Source organism: Bombus fervidus, chromosome 2, assembly GCF_041682495.2.
Source record: "Bombus fervidus isolate BK054 chromosome 2, iyBomFerv1, whole genome shotgun sequence".
Classification (NCBI taxonomy): Eukaryota; Metazoa; Arthropoda; class Insecta; order Hymenoptera; family Apidae; genus Bombus; species Bombus fervidus.
Genome location: NC_091518.1, coordinates 21,671,304 through 21,690,573, shown reverse-complemented (window position 1 = coordinate 21,690,573; position 19,270 = coordinate 21,671,304). Strand labels below are relative to the sequence as shown.

The 19,270-nt window shown below is 35.9% G+C and overlaps 1 protein-coding gene across 10 annotated transcripts in view; it reads left to right on the top strand.

Annotated features, from left to right (window-relative positions):
- Nmdar2 (glutamate ionotropic receptor NMDA type subunit 2) overlaps positions 1–19,270 on the top strand; it is a 368,342-nt gene that overhangs the window by 312,591 nt on the left and 36,481 nt on the right. For all 10 annotated transcript variants that reach the window (XM_072021787.1, XM_072021784.1, XM_072021785.1 and 7 more), the window contains one exon: positions 7,941–8,170. In XM_072021787.1, the coding sequence (XP_071877888.1) occupies positions 7,941–8,170 (230 nt within the window). The remainder of the gene's footprint in view (positions 1–7,940; positions 8,171–19,270) is intronic.

Genomic DNA, 19,270 nt, shown 5'->3' with positions numbered 1-19,270 from the left:
CGAAAGAGTATGTTATCGAAATAATTTCCTTGATAAAATTCCCATTAATCTTATCACGAATTTGAGACGGTATTGATTTTAACACAGTATCATGTATCTCGTAGCAGTCGATTGAAATTATTAATGTACACGTTCTTGCAGGTAATAGATTATTCATGGTGAAATTATGATCTTAAGATAAGGAAGAGATATTATAGTTTATAGCTTGGGAATTTATATTTGTGATTCTTCGGATCTAATCTTCAAGACTTTTCAATCTTGTTATTTTTTTACGTTTCTTACGACGTTTCGTGAACATTTCGGTTCGCTTCTTCAGAGCGAATCTGAGAGATCAATACGTCGTATAACTGAAGAAAAACGTGTCACCTACTCGTGGTGAAAGTTTAACATCTAACAAGCCTACAACTCTTTTTTTATAAAAGCGGTACCGTTGGAATCAAAATCGAAATATTTCAGTGTCACCCATAAAAATGTGTCTTGCATGCAAATAAACATTTACATAGCACTGTAGTGATACTCGTAGCATTGCTTAAGAACAGCCATCCTACGCTTATCTAATCCTGCTGACCCACTTACTTCTCCTCCACGTTTGCATCTCTTCAGGTATCTTCTCCTTTTTTAATTATTTTGTTCATAAAGAGCGTGGAATGCGCAAAGGAATGACAATTACGTTGAACAATAAAACCGAATATTTGAAACCTGTGCATTTTAATAATATCTATTAAAATGTAATGTTCAGTTCGGATTATATAAACACGAGAAGGGCAACAGATTTGAAGATATTATTTAAAAGAGCAGGAGAACGTACGATCCATCTTTTTTTTCTTTTTACAAAAATTACAAATTCCCGACGTCAACAGAAACTTATCTCGGTTCTTGCTATTTCTTCGGTGGAGTAAAAGTTTGTGCGTTTTACGATGAGCTAGACAAAAGCTTTGGATCTTTCGTTAAATTCTTCCTTTACCCAAGGCTTATCAGGAGGACGTCGCGTCGGTGAAAAGACGTCCGGTTGCTACACGATCGCCTTCATCGCCGTTCGTTTCCCTGATATTCACTGTTAATGGACCCTGAAAATTGATCGAGGCCATTACTCACGCTCTCGCTAGATCTCACGAGTATACGCCGCAACTTCTGATAAGCGGAAGGAGCGGCTCGTATTTACATGCAACGCGATTCGTTAACGACATTTCCTTGGTAATGAGGATCGTGATTAAGCGGTCGATCATTAATTCTTCTTTCATTTGATCTCGTTACGTAAGCGGAACTCGCAACCGCGGACAGATAATTGATGCTTCTGATACAAAAATCTTCGCGAGTATTTTATATACTTCGGTTTTACATTGGTTTTCGTAGCAAGTTAAAAAGAGAAACTTCGTTAAAGCGAGAGTCGAGTAATCGTTCGATAAAATATATCATAGTTTATATAGCGTGTGTCTAATTTAGAAATATGGAAAAGAAAAAGAAAAAGCGAATGTTGTAGGTAAGGACTAAAACTGATCTGACTGGAATTATTGTTTCGCCTTCGTCGATCTTCAATTTCCTAATTATAGAAACTTCTGGTTAGAAACAGCTCCGGAGAAGTCACAATTATATTTTCAAATAAAAATCTACACTTTTTATCGTATCATTGTAGCTGGCATTAAAACGTTGTCAGGATACTAACTACTCGCGTCTGTTGCATAAATCATGCTGGAGAAGTGAACTTTTACAACCGACGTGTCGCCTGCATTTAAATTTTTGTTTTGTTATATTTTAATTCCATTTAAACCGAGCATATTGTACGTACTAATGCAGCATACGACAAAGTCTAGTTATGCACACATGTGCACATGCTTAGCTTTGCAGCTCTACTTTGCATCGTCCATTCTCAAATTTCTGGCATGTTCCTCTTGGGATACAATCGTACGATATTCTAAGAATTTGAAAGTCGTATTCGTTCAGAAACGTCTTTCGATATACTCGACGTATTTTTACTTATAGAAACATCATTTTTCCTTGTGTCCTGGTGATATTCCGTCTGTCATCTTTTTACTGTCTTTTTACTGTCGCTGGCATTTTCTTTTCGATGCCCCTGTCCTGTTTTATTTCATTGTTAAAATTTGTCTTCTCTGTTCTACCCACGCTGTCTCTTCTATCGACACAATTCTTCTATTTCTATCTTCGCTCTGTATTCCTTTTCATTTCGTCGTGGCAACTCACTTGCGTCGTCCTGTTCACAATTGCAGGAAAACTATTGAATACTACCAGTGCAAATATCAGACAATAGTAATATCTTGAAATATGAGAAATTTGAGTACTTCGAGAATATTGTTCACCGGGTGTCTCTAAGTGACTCAGCCTCTAAAAAGTACAAAAAATTCGTGAATCGATTAAAATGCTCGATATATTCCATCGATTAAGAAGTAAATGAAAACAACGGCAAAACAATAGTACGAATGATAAACAGTAAAATAAGAAATAAAAATGAAGGCCATTAAAAGTAAGGTGATAAACGAAGATAAAAATAATAAACATTGCTACAGATGTAATACGATAACAACGCCAATCTGAAAACTTTATAATCATACTGTTTATTATTATTTTGTGACGATCGTTCGCAGGATGTCTTGGAAAGCGATTAAAGCAATCAGTCGAATACAAGATCTAGATAGAGATAATACGATTATTCGATCGTATATTTCGAACTGTGGCGTGCCAATGTGCCAACAAACAAGAGAAACTGGTTGCAGCTTGATGAGAGGGTTGGAACGATACTCGCGAAAGGCAGCACACGGAATTAATCATCGGTCAGCGACGCATAGATATGACTGTGTACTAGCTATTTCCTGCCGTCTCAGTAAGCCGGCTTGACAGGGGACATTATTTACATTAATTTCGTTGGCAGCTGGATCTGACCGTATCGCCCTGTAAATCTAAAACGGTATACCCTTCGTTCTGTTTGTAATCTGAATTTCAACCGGAACCCTTCGGATGGCAACACTCGTTTCAAGCGAACGATTTTATTGGATCATAGGGATGCTGATACTATATCGTATTTTCTTATTTACTCTTTATTTTTTTTATTTTCTTATTTATAGTAACGTTGTTGCTATACTTGTTTGAGTAATTAATACAATTAATAAAGCAATTAATGTAATACAATATAATAGGATTATACGGTATAATTAAATAATTACAAACGTGTACCTTGATTATGAATCGATTGAAATTTAGATTAGATAAATTAAGTTTATTTAACTTCGTCGTAGAACAAGGATCGATTATTATAGAAAATTTGTAAACATACATTTGATATTCGATTACTATTCACTTACGCGACTTTTTAACGTGAAAAATTGCATTTAGGTTTAACTGTTCTTGGCATGTAAGTAATCTTTATTCTACGTTGCAACATTCGTTTCAAATGTATCGGAAAACAAGTTACTCTGACTTCAATATCCAAATAACTGAACATCCAACCGCTGTGCGTTTACTCGTATAAAAAATTACCATGAAACAACTCTTTGAAAAATATGCCAACAATAACTTCGTTATATCTCAACTATCCAGAAATATTTTAATCAACCTACACAATTACAACTGCCAAGAACCTCGTCAAGGCTTCGTTAAAAACACAACGTGAGAAACAAACACGCTGTTTATTTTTTCATACGGCTTTCATTTTCTTCTTCTTCTGAAAACAATTCTGAAACGGAGAATTCTGTCCGAGAACCTGAGAGATTTGAACAGAATCTGACGCGAAAAATTGCTGATCGATTTATTCCATGGCCGAAAAGAGGGTTAAAAAATTGCCATTTGCCTTCGAATCGATGATGCTGAGTCGGACGAAGAGATGCGGAGGTGGCGCGAATGAATTTTCATCGCGACACGTTCGACCTGTATCTGTATCGGATTCCAATATTCGAATGTCGGCCGATCGCACACAGGAGACGCCCTCTTCTCCTCCTATTACATATTCGTAACGACGATGAACTTGCAGATGGTCTCTTTCTCACCTCGTTCGCAATTTTCCCTCTACTTCGTCCACAGATTGTGAAGTTTCGTTCGAAAATTCTGCACAACTCTGGCCTCTCTATTGTTCGTCGAAAATATATAACGTTTTCTCGCGGGTTGATCCCTTTAAAGAGGAATTTCCAGGCCGGAGGGGCAATTTCATTTGACCCCGCTGTTAAATAAATCCTACGGAAATTCGGGTCGATGCGATCTGGGGAAAACGATACGTTCGATAAATCGCCTACTTTCAATTCGTATTCGCCAACCTCGTATCCACGATGTTTTCACATGGTCAGAATAGAGTTGGTCAGAATACAGTCGGTCGAAACGGATCGTATTATTTAGCTGAGAACGTCGTTTCTAATCTGTTATTTATTTGCGTCGATTTCTAATACTAGAAATATCAGAGTTTTCAAATATTTTACTCTTGTAACACTTTAAAAATAATCTCTAAGGAACTCAATTGTTTATATCGTACTATCAATAATATTATAATTCCATTTAAGAGAAAGGAAGAGATACAAGTAAGTAACGACTTAAAAATCATAATGTATGTGCATCAAGAATGCGAATTTAGTTACGTATTTCAACTTTTGAAAGTTTCATCCCTCGAGTTTGCTAATTAATTAAGTTATAACTTCGTTGTTTGCTACGACGAGTTCTCATGGCTTGAAAAAATATAATGAATTTATTATAATGATAAACACGGAATGTTATTTTACGAAAACTAGTAATGGACTTAAGCCATTATAATCTTTAGTCTTCCAATTACACTCGCCAGTGAAGACGCTCTTGTTGATTCGTCTTCGAGTTCCCTAATTAAGTTAGTTTGATAAGTTCTTTAATCGCGAATGAAAAAGTTAACAACGTTTGAAGATTATTTAACATGCCTTGAATAGGTTTGAAATAAACAAATTATCTTTATAACAACCGCAATCGGGAGATTCGTTTTTCATATAACGAGCTAAAAAGTTTCCTAATGCTTCACTTCGACGCTATTCTACCTTCGGAAAGCATGCCCCCTGTCATATTTAAAATATAAATTGCAACGAGAATTGACATTGCATATTACCAAGCTTTTCATTTTTGGCCTTTTCTGAAACTTAGCAAGAAAGAATACACGATCATGCATAAAGTAAATAAAATAGTATCGATTTTCTACCACCAGAACAAATAAATCTGCTGGAAAATATCGAAAACTGACAAATATTTGCATCAACCTGTTCCAACGAATTCGATCGAATATACGCACATACGTACGTGTTTCAAAAGTTTCAGAGCATATTGACAACAGATAGGAAATACTTTCTAAAAACCACTGCGTGTTAATAAATCGCACGCGAAATGCTATCGTGATAGATGAAAGTTAAAATTGCACCTTCACTGAAGCAGCAACGAGGAACTTTTTATTGCGCGTTTGTCGCTTCGTGTTTCAAACGGTACGCGACAAATTTCAATTTTTGGAAACATTTTGTTCACGCGGCAGCAACGTAATCAAAGGAATATTTGGATTTTCGTCGCAAAACATTTGTTTCCAGCATCTAGTAGGTATACACCGAACGAATATTTGTTTCTGTCGGGACGTGTTGCTTATTTTTTTTATCTTTACCGCTTTGAGCGAAAACAGCTAACAAGTAGCAGATTTTATTACTGGCAATAGTAACGCGAAGGAATATGCACGAACGTTAAACGGCAACATATTCGAGAAAGATGAGATACCAATGGAGAATTCCTCGCTGTTTGTTCAATGAGAGTGTGGTTTAAGATCCATCCTGTTTCCGAGTCGAAAGACAGGATATGTCGCGACGAATAGCGGTAATCTAGAGTGAAACTTTGTAATTAAATCGGGCGAGGAGCTCGAGCCCTTGTGGATTCCGCTAATTATACATTCCCCTTATTTCCGCGCAACAGAAACACGATAATGTTGTATCGTGTCTACGCTATGGATAACATTCTATGACAATGCTGCATCGTTTCTCACAATTAGCTCGATATGAGATAACAACTATTCTCAAGCACGAAGTATCGTTGGCAGAAATTAGAGAGCAGAACGAACAGCTTGAAGAGCATAACTGGACCAGCAACCGCGGCGTCCGTAGTAGGATGATTGCAACATTGACAAATTGTTTGCGTTGGTGGCGATAAAAAATGATTTATATGTGGTCTGTGGTCTATGGTTACTGGTTCAGTTACGCTGTTCACGGTAATCGAAAAGATACGAAGGAGATTTTATCAATAGAAAATTTTATGGAAGTATAGGAATTTTTTGAATAAATATCGTAACTTTACAGGCACGTTTTGCATCAAAAAGGGAACGAAAAGGAGCAAAATTCACAATGCGTTTACATACTACGCATTGAACTTTTATTTAGTTTGTCGAGTTTGCTGATGCAACGTGAAAGCAAAACTCACCGCCACGATCACGGTTTTTCGCATGCTGAACAAATTACAAACGATTCGCGGACTGTCGAGTCAGGGCGAACGTCGCGGTATTCTTTGACCGTACTTGAAACTCCAGCTTCTATAACTCTCGCGATTTTATTTCCTCCGAAGGAAATAACAGTCGCTTGATAAAAAAAAAAAAAAAAAAATAACTTGTAACGAGCGTGTTCTGAATTTCTCCATAATTAATCGTATTACGGTTATAAATAGGTATGTTGTTTGTCATATTTAGAAGCACGCGATAAATAATCTATAATTGCCTGACAGAGATAAAAGTGAACTGGTAATAAAACATCGGAAAATATTTTCATAAATTTAATGTTTGTACTTTTTATACCATTCATATCGAATTAAAGTCTCTTATTATACTGGCATTTTGATAGATAGGTTTCGTGTATTAAAACGATATGTTTTCTCAAACACCAACAATAACACGAATATTGAGTTAATCGATATCTCTGTTCGAGGCTTCTGTTCTCTCTATATTCTCGTATTTTTTCATTCAAAGCGTCCGCTAAATATCAAATTCCAGTTGATAGGAGGAAGAAGCCACAGAATTTGTACAAAGCGTTTGATGATAATATGGAATATATCAAGTTGTACGATATAAAGACAAAATCGGTACGAAAATTAACTACTGACACATCGTGTGGGTAATGGAAATTCTATTAACACTGAATTTGTTAACTATTACGAAATTAACCCTTATCACTCCAATCCTGTCTTGCGTTTGACAGCTTCGTTTCCAATTGGAGTGATAAGGGTTAAGCAATCTCTTATCCGAAATTAGCGATGCATCGTATTTGCGTTAAACGAAGCAATTCGTGGCTATTATTTCCGATTAACGTTGAAAGATCAATCGGAGAAATAATATTCCACGTAAAAGGTATTTCAGAGAAGAATGTGCGAAATTGAAAAATGGCACTGATTGCAAGATAAAAAATATGAATACCGTACCATCAGAATCCCACCAATACTCGTAAATGTCGACTCCTGGATATTTTCTCTCAATCACAGACAAGTCTCAAATAGTATAAAACGTTAACGTGTATTTGATAATGAACGGAATAGCAAAACTATCTTCCTGTCGCACAAATTGTATACACGCAGTCAAATATATACATAAAAATACACACAGAACAAATGTAAGTGAACAGGCAGTGACAGTAGATACCAATGAAGTTCGATCGAATCATAAATAGCGTTATAAATTGAAGTTTCATTTATTGTACATCCTTACAGTACGTGGACTATTTAGTAAATAATGGAAATTAATATTTACATTTTTGTGCAAACAAATAGTATTTAACGAAACTTGGTTGATCCCTCTTCCCACTACCAGTCCATTTATTTTTGTCGTCGACTGTATGTACAGAGAAAAATGGGCGTTGTATTAAGAGAAATGCTCAGGAACACGTGTCTCCGCGATAGCCAGTATTACGTGTCATCTATCAAGCGAAACAATCTTCTGATTTATCAATCTTTCGTCTCATTTGTGGCAACAGATCGGCGTGTGGAAATCCTGGAAGAAGGAAGGTCTGGACATCAAGGACATCGTCTGGCCAGGAAAAACCCATACACCACCGCAAGGAGTGCCAGAGAAGTTTTATTTGAAAATAACCTTCTTGGAGGAGCCGCCCTACATCAATCTCGCGCCTCCAGATCCTGTGACCGGGAAATGTCTGGTGGATCGTGGTGTTCACTGTCGAGTAGCCAAAGATTCCGACATGGATGAGTAAGTTCGCTTCCTTTTCGTCGTTGAAATCTTCGTTGGTCGATGGAGCCTGAATCTTTGCTCCCGTGTACGCTAAACAGTTTGGAAAATACTGGCACTCATGCCGGTATTATCAATTTTCTACCCTTTAAACGCCTCTGCGTGAAACTTAAGTTTGAAAGCTTTTATACACCGGACCTGACCCGTCGGTCAGTTTTTATTTTTGTTCGCTCTTTAGGGAGACAGGATGCAGTAGGGAGATAAGACGAAAAAGAAATATAGGGAGAAGTTTTATTTTCGTGTTATTTATGAAGATAGAGGGAGAAGAACGTTAAGGGTGGACAGCAGGGAAATATTCAGGTGAATATTCGTTGGAAATCTCGGGGAACGGAAATTTAAAAACCTGTTCTCTTGGATCATGAAAAATTAAAATTTAAGGAAGAAAGAAGCTTAACGAATTTGAAAAAAGACGCCGTCTTACTCGTGACACTGTTTAAATGATACTAATGATATTTGTTTAAAAATATTTTCGCGAATCAAATTTTCAATAATTAATCTCTAATTAAATTTTCCTCGAAGTCAATTTTAATGGCTCAAACTTAGACTCTAAACAGTGATATCTTGTTCAAATAATTCGGAGACTTTCAAACGTAATTTTCGATATATCCAAGTGTAGTACTACGCAAGGATTGCAGAAATTGTAATCTATAAATATCTCTTCTTCGAGGTAATAAACGACAATTTATCTAAGTTCCCAGAAGGTGAGCTCTTCGTTTAGATAATGCTCCCCGACGGGCTCGTTTGCAACGTGTTAACGTCGTTAGTCGCTACATTTGAACTCGACGCTTTTTCCCTTGCACTCACGCAAGGGGTTGCGTTCGCGAAGTCTCGCTTTAATTTTGCAAGGAATCCTGTTGGATCGAAATTATAGCTGGGAAGACCTTCGCAAGGGGTCTAATATAGTTAAGTTTTCCGTTGAAGCACGAGAAACGTACGTTTGCAGTACTAGTGGATTATTTTTTTAATTTTACAACTGTGAGCTTTATAAAGGAGACAAATATTTAGAAAATGTGTAAAAATACAGGGAGATATTATGAAACAGAAAGCTTACAGAAGGCGTATTAAAATTATAAAATGTCGAATCGAAATCGAAAAAGTAAATCAGCTTTGGCGCTTAATCTTCTTTTGGAAAACAATTTCTCATATTTTTGCGAAATATTTTTTAACAAAATCCAACTTTTATTTACAGATATATTCGTTTATTAAAATAATTTTGATTATTTAATAAAATCGAGTAAAGTTACAAACACCATCTTTTTTTTCAAATCGTAAAATAGGAATTTATTCGAGATTAGAGTACTTAGGTAACTGTTAAAAAAAAATCTAAAGATACAGAATTAATTTAGCTATCTAATAACATAATTCTAGATAAATTAGACATTCGTAAAATCACTTCAATAAATACATACCAATTAGAAACTAAAAAATCAACGACCATTAAAATATCCGATCGTATACGAATCAGGAACTTTGTGATCCTCCATCTGGAAAATAAGAGGCTGTTAACACCACGCAGAGTGCGACACGTGGAATCCGCATATTTCGTTGTATCTATGTTATACGACAACTTGAACGCATTCAGTAGTTACCACTAATCAGTTTTCTGGAATTGCGACACTGTAACTGAGAGAGGTAAATAGAAACGGGAGACAAAGCGAGCGAGTTCAATTCGCAACTTCACAGTTCATGTCGCGAAATCCACGAGGAAAATTTAATTTCGGCTGGCAGCTGTCCGGGTCTCGCTATTATTCTTTCCATTTCTATCCTTTCGAGGATTTCTTATCGCGAACGTCATTGTTTTTTCGCCTTCCGCTCCTCTGTATTAACGTTCCGCTAACTCCGCTGAAATTTGTACCGTTTCTTGTTGCTGGAACGTTTATTTAAATGCAACAAATAACTCGATTAACGTGAAAGTCGGAAACGAATTAGAGGTTGCTACTTGTCACTCGGGTAGTACGTTTCTTTGTTTCTTCGTGACAGAATGGGAAGTGGGGATCGTTTGGAAAAAGGCTTGAAGGGCGTGGAAATTTTAAATACTCTTTAGTTATATCACTGATTTGCTGGAACAATGACGCGGTCGAGCAAAGTAAATTTCGTTTAAAATTAATCAAATTCGTCGGTAATTTTCAAGAACTCTATAAATTGTTTAGGAGTTTTTAAACGGATTACAAAGCACGGTAAATATATCGTATGAGTCCGTCATTTGTCACATTGGTTCACATTTGTCACAGAATGAAAAGCAAAGAAAATTAATGAGATCGTATACGATACAGCGTTGATACGACAAGCATCTAAAATTTAGAAAATCTCAAAAAGTGGAACGAGCGCGTTGGCCTATTGGCTCACACGCGTGTTATTCCTGTGTAATTGGAAACTTACAAATTACTCCATTAAATCGTACCAAACGTTACAACCGGACTATGAATTCTTGTTCACATTTGCGTTCATAGAAAATTTGAAAGCGCAAAATTGTACAAAGTATACATGATATGAAAAAATATATAAAATCACAGTGTAGCGCTTTGTATAGTGCTTGGTAGGTAAAACAATTTTTTATCGAGGTTCTATTTTCTCAAATATATTGTCGAAAACGCGAATATACATAAAAATTCACAGTCTAATTACGACAGATATTCAAAAGGTTCTTCGTGCTTCAGTTCCGAATTTTCCATCTCCATATTCCCTAATTACGTCAATTTGCATAAATTTTGTATGTGACACATTTTCACAACCAGAGCTTTTATAAAACGCGATTGAAATGCACGAAATTACAAAATATGTCGAACGTGACGGAAAATGCGTTTTGCAGGAAAGCTTCGTTGTTTCGAGGACAATGCAGGCAAAGGCATTAAAAGTAATTCGATTCGTAAGGTCGTGATCGCGAATAATCAATCGATTTCGACGACTACATCGCGTGGAATAACTCGAAAATTGTTGAACCGTAAACACGAACTTGAAGAATGACGCACGACTAACTCGACAGTAACCAGTTGACAACGGAACGGTTTCAGAAATTGAAATTCCTCTCGCGGAGGAATGCGATCGACGCGTGCGTGAGACCGAAACGAAATTCACGACATGGATTAAACGCGAATCAATTTTCCACGTCAATTGATCGAACGCCCACGTTAAGCTACAACGTGTATCATGTAAGAAGTTCCTTGCGAAAAATAACTTCGAATATCGCATTACTTGTACTATTTCTCAATTGTGGTTCGTACATTTTTCTCACGGAGCTTTCGATAAGCTTGAGCAAGAGTACATCTATTTTACGAATTTGAAGATTATATTTCATTTTATTCAATATTTTCTTCGGGAATTTTATTATCTTTGTCGGTATATTAACAGTTTGATAAATGTCCTCTGTTGCTTGTCGCAACACAAACTTGTCCTTTCAAAGATATTAGAATTTATAACTTATATCGAATTTTTCTTGAGAATCGTCTACATTTAAAAGATGAAAACGACTCTTAAAGTTAGGGTTGGAAACATATTTTCCGGAATACTTTGGAAAGTATAACTGTCTCAATTTGTTTAAACGACATGCTAAAATTATAAATTTTTATGAATTATTCCGATAAATTTTTCCTGCAAATTACGTCGCTTTTAATTAGAAATAAGTTTATATAGCTTACACAACCACATTCAAAATAACAGAGTAAATGTTTTTCAAGTATATCTATTTATTCTTAAGAAACATTCTTTGCATGTTAAATTCTTTTCGAAGATTCTTCACGTCATCTAAGAATGTCAGATTCCAATGGCGTCAATTTGAAATCGCAAATAAATAAACAAGCAAATAAATAATAGTAAATAATAGATAAACATAAACCTGATCATGATCGAGGGACTTGATGGGACTTCAGGGTCATGAAAGTTGACTGGCGCCAGCCAAGAGTCATGCGCGCGCCCAACGGCACCCCCGGGGTCGTTGAACACTCGACCACGAGGCGATGCCTAGCCGAGTTCCTCGACCTTCCACTCACGACAGATTCCTTGAATTAAGGATAACGTGAAGAGAATCTCTAAGTTCCAAGGTCGAATTAAACAAGTCCCCGACTTCAAAGTGACGCCCAGAAATTTAACGCGATCGACGTGATCGATTTCAAATTATAATTATAAATATCTTTATGTTTTAGATGAAAATTTTCCTATGAATTTCTTTCCAGAAAAACAGAAACGTCGTGTGAAAATGAAGGATTATCGTTCGACAAGTAGTTCTTGCTTCTTTCTTTCTGAAATTGTAAACTTAAAACCAAAGCGATTCACTCAGTTATGAATTAACTCTGCAAGTATTCAATGCTCTGGATATAAATATTTTTAATACAAAACAAATAATTTGCTGCAATAATACCTATGTACTGATATTTACCATAGACAATATTCTATATATATAGTGTGACTTGTATAAAATCCCACGAAACGGATGAAGAATTCTATTTCGAGAATATTAGTGATTCATACTAACGAGATCTATATGATGAAATATTTAAAAACCTTGAAGAATATTAGTTTCTAAGTACAAACACGCAGGCGTTCGATTAATTAATTTAAGTCAACGAAATACTTGAACCCGGTTCCTTTCTTTGAACGAATTCTCTTTGAATTTTTTCCATCGAAAACTTTCCTCTCATCATCGCGAAAGGGAAACCATCTACAAAGTTTTACTTTCTTTCCTCGACGTACAATTTCGTCCTTGTCGACGAGTGTCACCTGGAAGGTTGCGTTATTTCGCGGATAATTAGAAAGCGGAGGTTGAGGAAGTCCGTGGTTTGCGCGAAATTATTTCCCTGTGCGGTGTAATTAAAAATTCCGATTGTCGAGTAAAGTACAAGGTCGAAAAGAAAGCGGCCTGGTCGAGAGGAAGAAAAAAGAAATATCGCGAACCCGGTTGAATGCTCGCTCGTGGCCGAGTTAGCGATGAAATCGCTGTAATTGAAAGAGTCACGACAGAAGCGGCACGGGAAGGTTGAAAATTGCCCGAGCTGCGGTTATGATTGGTTCTGTTCACTTGTATTTACTCGAAGCCCGTGCACTGGTCACAGAACGCTCACAGATATTTAAACGGTTTCCAAATAAAAACATCGTTCCACTCTGCCGAGTATCGATTCAAATCTAAATCTATATCCTTAAATATTTGAATTCATCCGGGCAAATTTGCAATTTTCCTCGATTTCCATCCGACTCGTTTACCGTATAAATGCATTTTCTCTTCTTTCTATTTCTTTTTTTTTTTTTTTTTTGTGGAGGAGGAAGAGGAGGTATCCAAGGATACGTTTCGGTTCAAAGGATCAAATTTAAATTTCTTCAATTTTTTTTTTCACTTCTGCAATCACGTTTGTTCAGTTTCTGGAAATTTAGAATCACTGCGTGTCATAAAATCTAACGATAACTGACACGTAGAACCTAAGAATTGGAAAATAAATTATGTAACTTAACATTTAATTACGTTAGAAAGCACGTCAGATCTACAGGAATAAAAGAATATCGAATATACATATCGACATCTGTAGTAGTAATTTGAAATTAATAACAAAAATCACCAAGAAAGTTCGATGCGATAAGATCGTGACAATTTCCAAGCTTTTGGTCGATCATTAATTAAGAACTCATAAATGAAGCAGTACATAGGTTCATCGATCAATGAAACAAACAAAAGAAATTAGTTAATGACACAAATCATGAATTTTGCACATCTTTCTCAAACTTTGCACGAAGTATTTCCATCGTCCCTTAATAAAAAAAAAAAAAAAAAAAACAGGATGAATTTTGCGATATTTTCTAGTATATTCATACAAGAAGGAAATACCCTTATGCTCAATTTCATTCAGAAGAAACTGGTCTTATGTTCTATTCCGAAAATGGATCTCGATATTAGGGGCTTGAGCAGCAAGAAGGAAACATTTTAGGTAACAGGGTCGTTTCCCAGGAGCGAAGCTTTTGGCATATTCGAAGTTCTTTCGAAGTAAGCGTAAACTCCCGTCCCTTGTTCGATCATTGGGCGGCGTTACCGAGTCTCTAAAGGCAAAATCGATTCTCTCCTCTCTTTAGATTTCCTTAGAGTGAAACGTTTCTATGTTTGTAGAATCGTGTGCATAGAAAAGGAAAAAATGAAGATACTGCGAAACAAATCTAAGAGAAGAGATAAGGTTAATGGAGAAACAGCAAGTCCTGGAGTTTCCAACGACGAGAATCAATTTATTTCGATGCCATTCGCCTTGAAAATGGTCTTCCTGTTCGACATCGATAGTTAGTGTTGCTACGAGAGTAAAACGGGAACAAAACACCATTTTATACGAATCGTTTTTATACAGATACAAAGGAATAATTAGACTTCCACATGTTTCTATGGCAAATAAAATATACGTAGAATAGACAATTGTATCAACGAAATTTTATTAATTTTTTCTGACAGTGAAATTTGTCTTATCCCAATGATTATAAAAATTTAATAACGCGTTAATTTAATAACGTTTCAAAATAAATTTCGATTCACAGAAAAGTAGTTTAAATTCCTCAGAAAATAGATCTCTATCGCGATGAGAATTTCTTCTAACATCTGAAAGAGATTATTTTACTCGATCGCAATCTTTTTTACCAGTTTATTAAGAAATAATTCGATAGAAGATAATAAACGTTATAACATAAATATCGAATTTGAAAAAACGGTCTCGTTGAATTTATTTATTTTGAAAAAATATCTACCTGCGAACCGATCTGTCTCTTTGAAAATGTATCAATAGTAAGAATAGGAGGTTCAACTACACGCGAGGGTGGTTTTTAATCTACTCGAACGACACGTTCCGTTTACGTTTGGTTTGCTTTTATATAAAAGAATTCAGCTGCATTGGCAGTCACACTTTTGCCAGATGCATCAGACGTCTCGTGTATCATTGCGGACGAGGGATTCTAGAATTAAATCGAGCGGAGAAAGATACACGGGCAGACTCATCATAGCTTTCGCTAGAGATAGAGGTCGAATTTAGGACACCAGGAGCGGTGAACTTGCGAGCGATGAAACGATATGAGATTTAACGTGGAACGTTACTCGAATTCCTTTTTCCGTTTTTTGCCATTGTCTTTTAATTTCCGGTATAGCAGCTGAAACGTTCGCTCGAAACGCGATTTCAGTGGAAGATTTCAGAGGAGAGAATAATTAATTTCTTGATGATGATTTCTTTTATTAAATTAGATAAACTGTGCATAATCTCCGATGATATAAATAGAATATACTGGATGCAATAATAATACCGTAAATAAAAATTGTAAAGAAAGATTTTTCATAATTTCTATTTTAATTTGTATAGCGAGAGTATTAATTCTGTCGATATTAAAAAATAATCTGCCGAATGTGATTTTTAATTTAAGAGAAGGCAACGAAAGTAAAATAAACCAAGCTAAAAGATAGTCTCAGGTACAACCAAACAAAAAACATGGATTCTGTGATTCGTGTAAAGAGAACGACGACAGCATCGAGGTTTTTAATCGAACGAAATCGAAGCATGTATCTGGCATATCCGCAGATTTCTCGAATATAAATGTTTCCTGGTAAACCAAATTTTTAAGATTTCACGCTCGGTAACATTTTCCTCGGGTTCTCCACGGCATTTTGTATAAAACGCGCGCAGAGAGGGTAAAAGAACTACTTCAAAAGAACCACGTTACTCAAGCGGCCATTAAATTTCCGGCAAACGTGATCGCTCGAACGCCTTGTTTGGTCCCAACATATTAATGTGTAAGATCAGCGTGTACCCTGAAAGACTCGAAATTTCTTTCATACTATGTTAATAATATTTCTAGTTGATTCCGTGTTAATAGTTCTGAATCACGGAAATGAAAATATATTTAGGATGTTGTAGTATGCAAAAAATAATTCGTTTTCATCGATTTAGGTAAATACCTTGAGTTCACAAGAGAATGGATAAAGTTACTACAAAGTAACTCGAAGTTACTACAAAGTACTCGAGTATTAAATGTTTTATAGTAACGTCATAGCGTGAAGTGTACGATGCAATTGAAAATAATAGCTTCATGGAATATTTTATTTATCCTAACGCCGTTCACTATGAATTTTTACTATGAATTCGGCATAATTTCGTTTCACGCGTCTCCATTTTTTATGTATACGCGTATACGTACGTATATCATACTCTACGTCTCTTAGAAGAAATATAGGCTTGAAGAGAAACTTGTTTCGCTTACTAAATATTATAAAACTGGCGAACGGCACGAGACGAATTTTACGTTTAAAGAGATAGGTTCTTCCCTTGCGAATAACGCATACCTTTTGATTCATCTTTCTACTTTAGAGCTGAACGATATTGACAGACAACAAACATAGTACCATAGTGGAAACTGAACTCTTATTTCTATATTTTATGGATGAATCATAATCCATAACGTAATACCCTTTATCGAGCCACAAACCAGGAACATTTTGTCCTTTCAATTCGAATTGCTCGTCTTCTCCCCTAATACTGTTAACAGATAGACGATTGTTTCGCTTAACAGAGGACTCTCTTTCTCTTTGTAAAGCCATTCTCTTTCTATTATTCGCTAATCGAAATTCTCTTTCTTGGTCAGTTCTATTATTACTATGATAAATGAATGGATTAACGAATCCTTGTAGCTTTCGATGCGTGGCCTACGTTCGTTTTACTTCTTGGCGTAATTGTTAAAGTCGGTAACGTTACAATCGTGTTACGATAAAGTGAAAAATTATATATATATGGACGGAGACGTTTATTCAATAAAATGACGAAAACGAAAATAACTAAAAAGCTTCTTACAGCAAACTCAAGTTCTTTATGACAACAATGCTGTGAAAAATGTACTATTCGCGGTATGAAATATCTAGATAAATAATCTACTTACTGGCTCAAACTTAAGATCTAATTGAGAATCAAAATACCCAATAAGAAGCTACTTAACACCGAATCAAAGTCTATTATTCATACTATGAGAAATACCTGACTGTATAGAATCGCACAACGGAGTCGTGAAGCTTCTGACGTGCCGCACGTCGAAAAGAGAAAGACTCGGAGAGTACTCGGAGGAGGAATCATACTCGTTTTGCCTCGCTATATCGCAGCAGTATTATGAGCAAAACACGATCGCAGCGAAGAAGGTCGCTATTGCGTTAAGTATATCCGTAAACTGTTTCTGGTTTATATTTTTTATTTGAGCGTTGGTCTCTGTGGTTATATCGCTTCGCGCATTTAAACATTACCGGAGAATTGCTTTTTAAAATGGTGAAGACCGCATCAGAATCCGTCCAGCGGTTCTCGAGGTTTGCCCAAACACACAGACGCTTACCGGGAACTTTATTGTACTATCTTACTACTACAATTAATTTATTTAGAATGAATGGATTGTACAGATGTTGATCTAACAGGAAACGATGGTTGTTTAACGTGAACTAATCACAATAACGTACTATAATTTAGACAAATAAATAGCTCTCCAACAACTCTGGCTTCTCCACTGACACTGTTTATGGTTCACCCGATATCTCTTAGGCCTTTTGTCCACGATACTACATTATTTTATACTATATATAGAAGATAGCGGCCGCTCATTAACAAATTTCCCGGCTCTTCAAACTACGATACATCATTTGTGCGATATACGAAAGGTTTATTAATCGCTAATTAATATTAATTATCGTTAATCCGCTACTACTTTCATCTTCCGCTTGTTACATCCTTTCGCGTCGGGAAGGTCGGACGAATGGAAATACACCGATATTATCGTCCGGCATTACATCAATTTCCACAGCCACTGGTAGTCTCGTTTTAATCCTGGCCACGGTATTCTCATCGAGTTAATCCCCGAACTCGATTCGTGAAAACGCCAGCAAGAGGATTGCGCTCCGTTTACACGAAAATGCCGCTCGAATCTGCGGCGTTGTACGATGGCTCTTCACAATTTCTAACTCATGTAAATTCATGTTATACCGAGCATCACGAACACGTACGTTGTTGGAACGAATGCCATGATGTAAGAATCAACATTTTATTCTACGAGAATTAAGAATCTGATATAATTCTACGGAGCGATCCTACGTTCGATTCTTCAATCAGCTTATTCTGTTTTATCGCATTGCTTTAAGCTTCTATTGATTTCAGTTATACGATTTTCAGAGACTGATTTAACAGATTCCTTGCTATCTGATTTCTTAGGGAAGGTATCCTTCTCACAATTAATTCAATCGGTTATTTTTAAATACTAGAGACATATCTTTCTAGGTTTAAAAACATATTCAAATATCAAATCTTGGAAATCTATTATGAGTATAATTTCACCCCATGGAAATTTTGTTTTCATATTACCGTTGAGAATTGTGGATTTTAATTACCGAAATAAAAGTAAAGGAACACTAAGGTTACACTTAGAATTCATATTAAAATAGTTTTACATTTATTTAATAAACGATTTCCAGGATCTTCGTCGATATAAATTAGCACGCATCCCTGCACTTTCTTTGTCTCACCATCTTCCATACCACACTGCCAACGGAACAGTAACATTCGTCTGTTTTTCGACGTGCGCACACATACTTCAGACACTCATGTTCACATACGTGTGTCACTACTACGCGGCCAATTTAGTCTAACACACAAAATTATACATATCTCAATAATTATCATCCAATAAAAATACCATTCCAATATTACTGTTTGTAACCGCTGCAAACAATAATTTTTCCATTTATCATCTAGCGCGGAATAACGCTAAAATATCTAACTCTACTTATTTAACTTTACCAATTTTTTAATTTATAAAAGGTGTGAATTTTCACCCATGATAGTCTTCAAGTACTAAAATTAATTATTGAAATCATCAAATCTATTTCTTACTGCTTGGATGTTATTCCCTATCGCGTCAAACTAAAGGATCATTATACTGACTAATGTAGACTATCCTTAATTACTGAAATTTTTAATCTACACATAAATTCAAGTGATCCATACAGCCAGCGAGGAATTAATTAGAATTCAACCTTTAATGCATGTCTTATGCAAAACAGAAGAACTTGTTACCTAAGGAGAGGGATAAGAC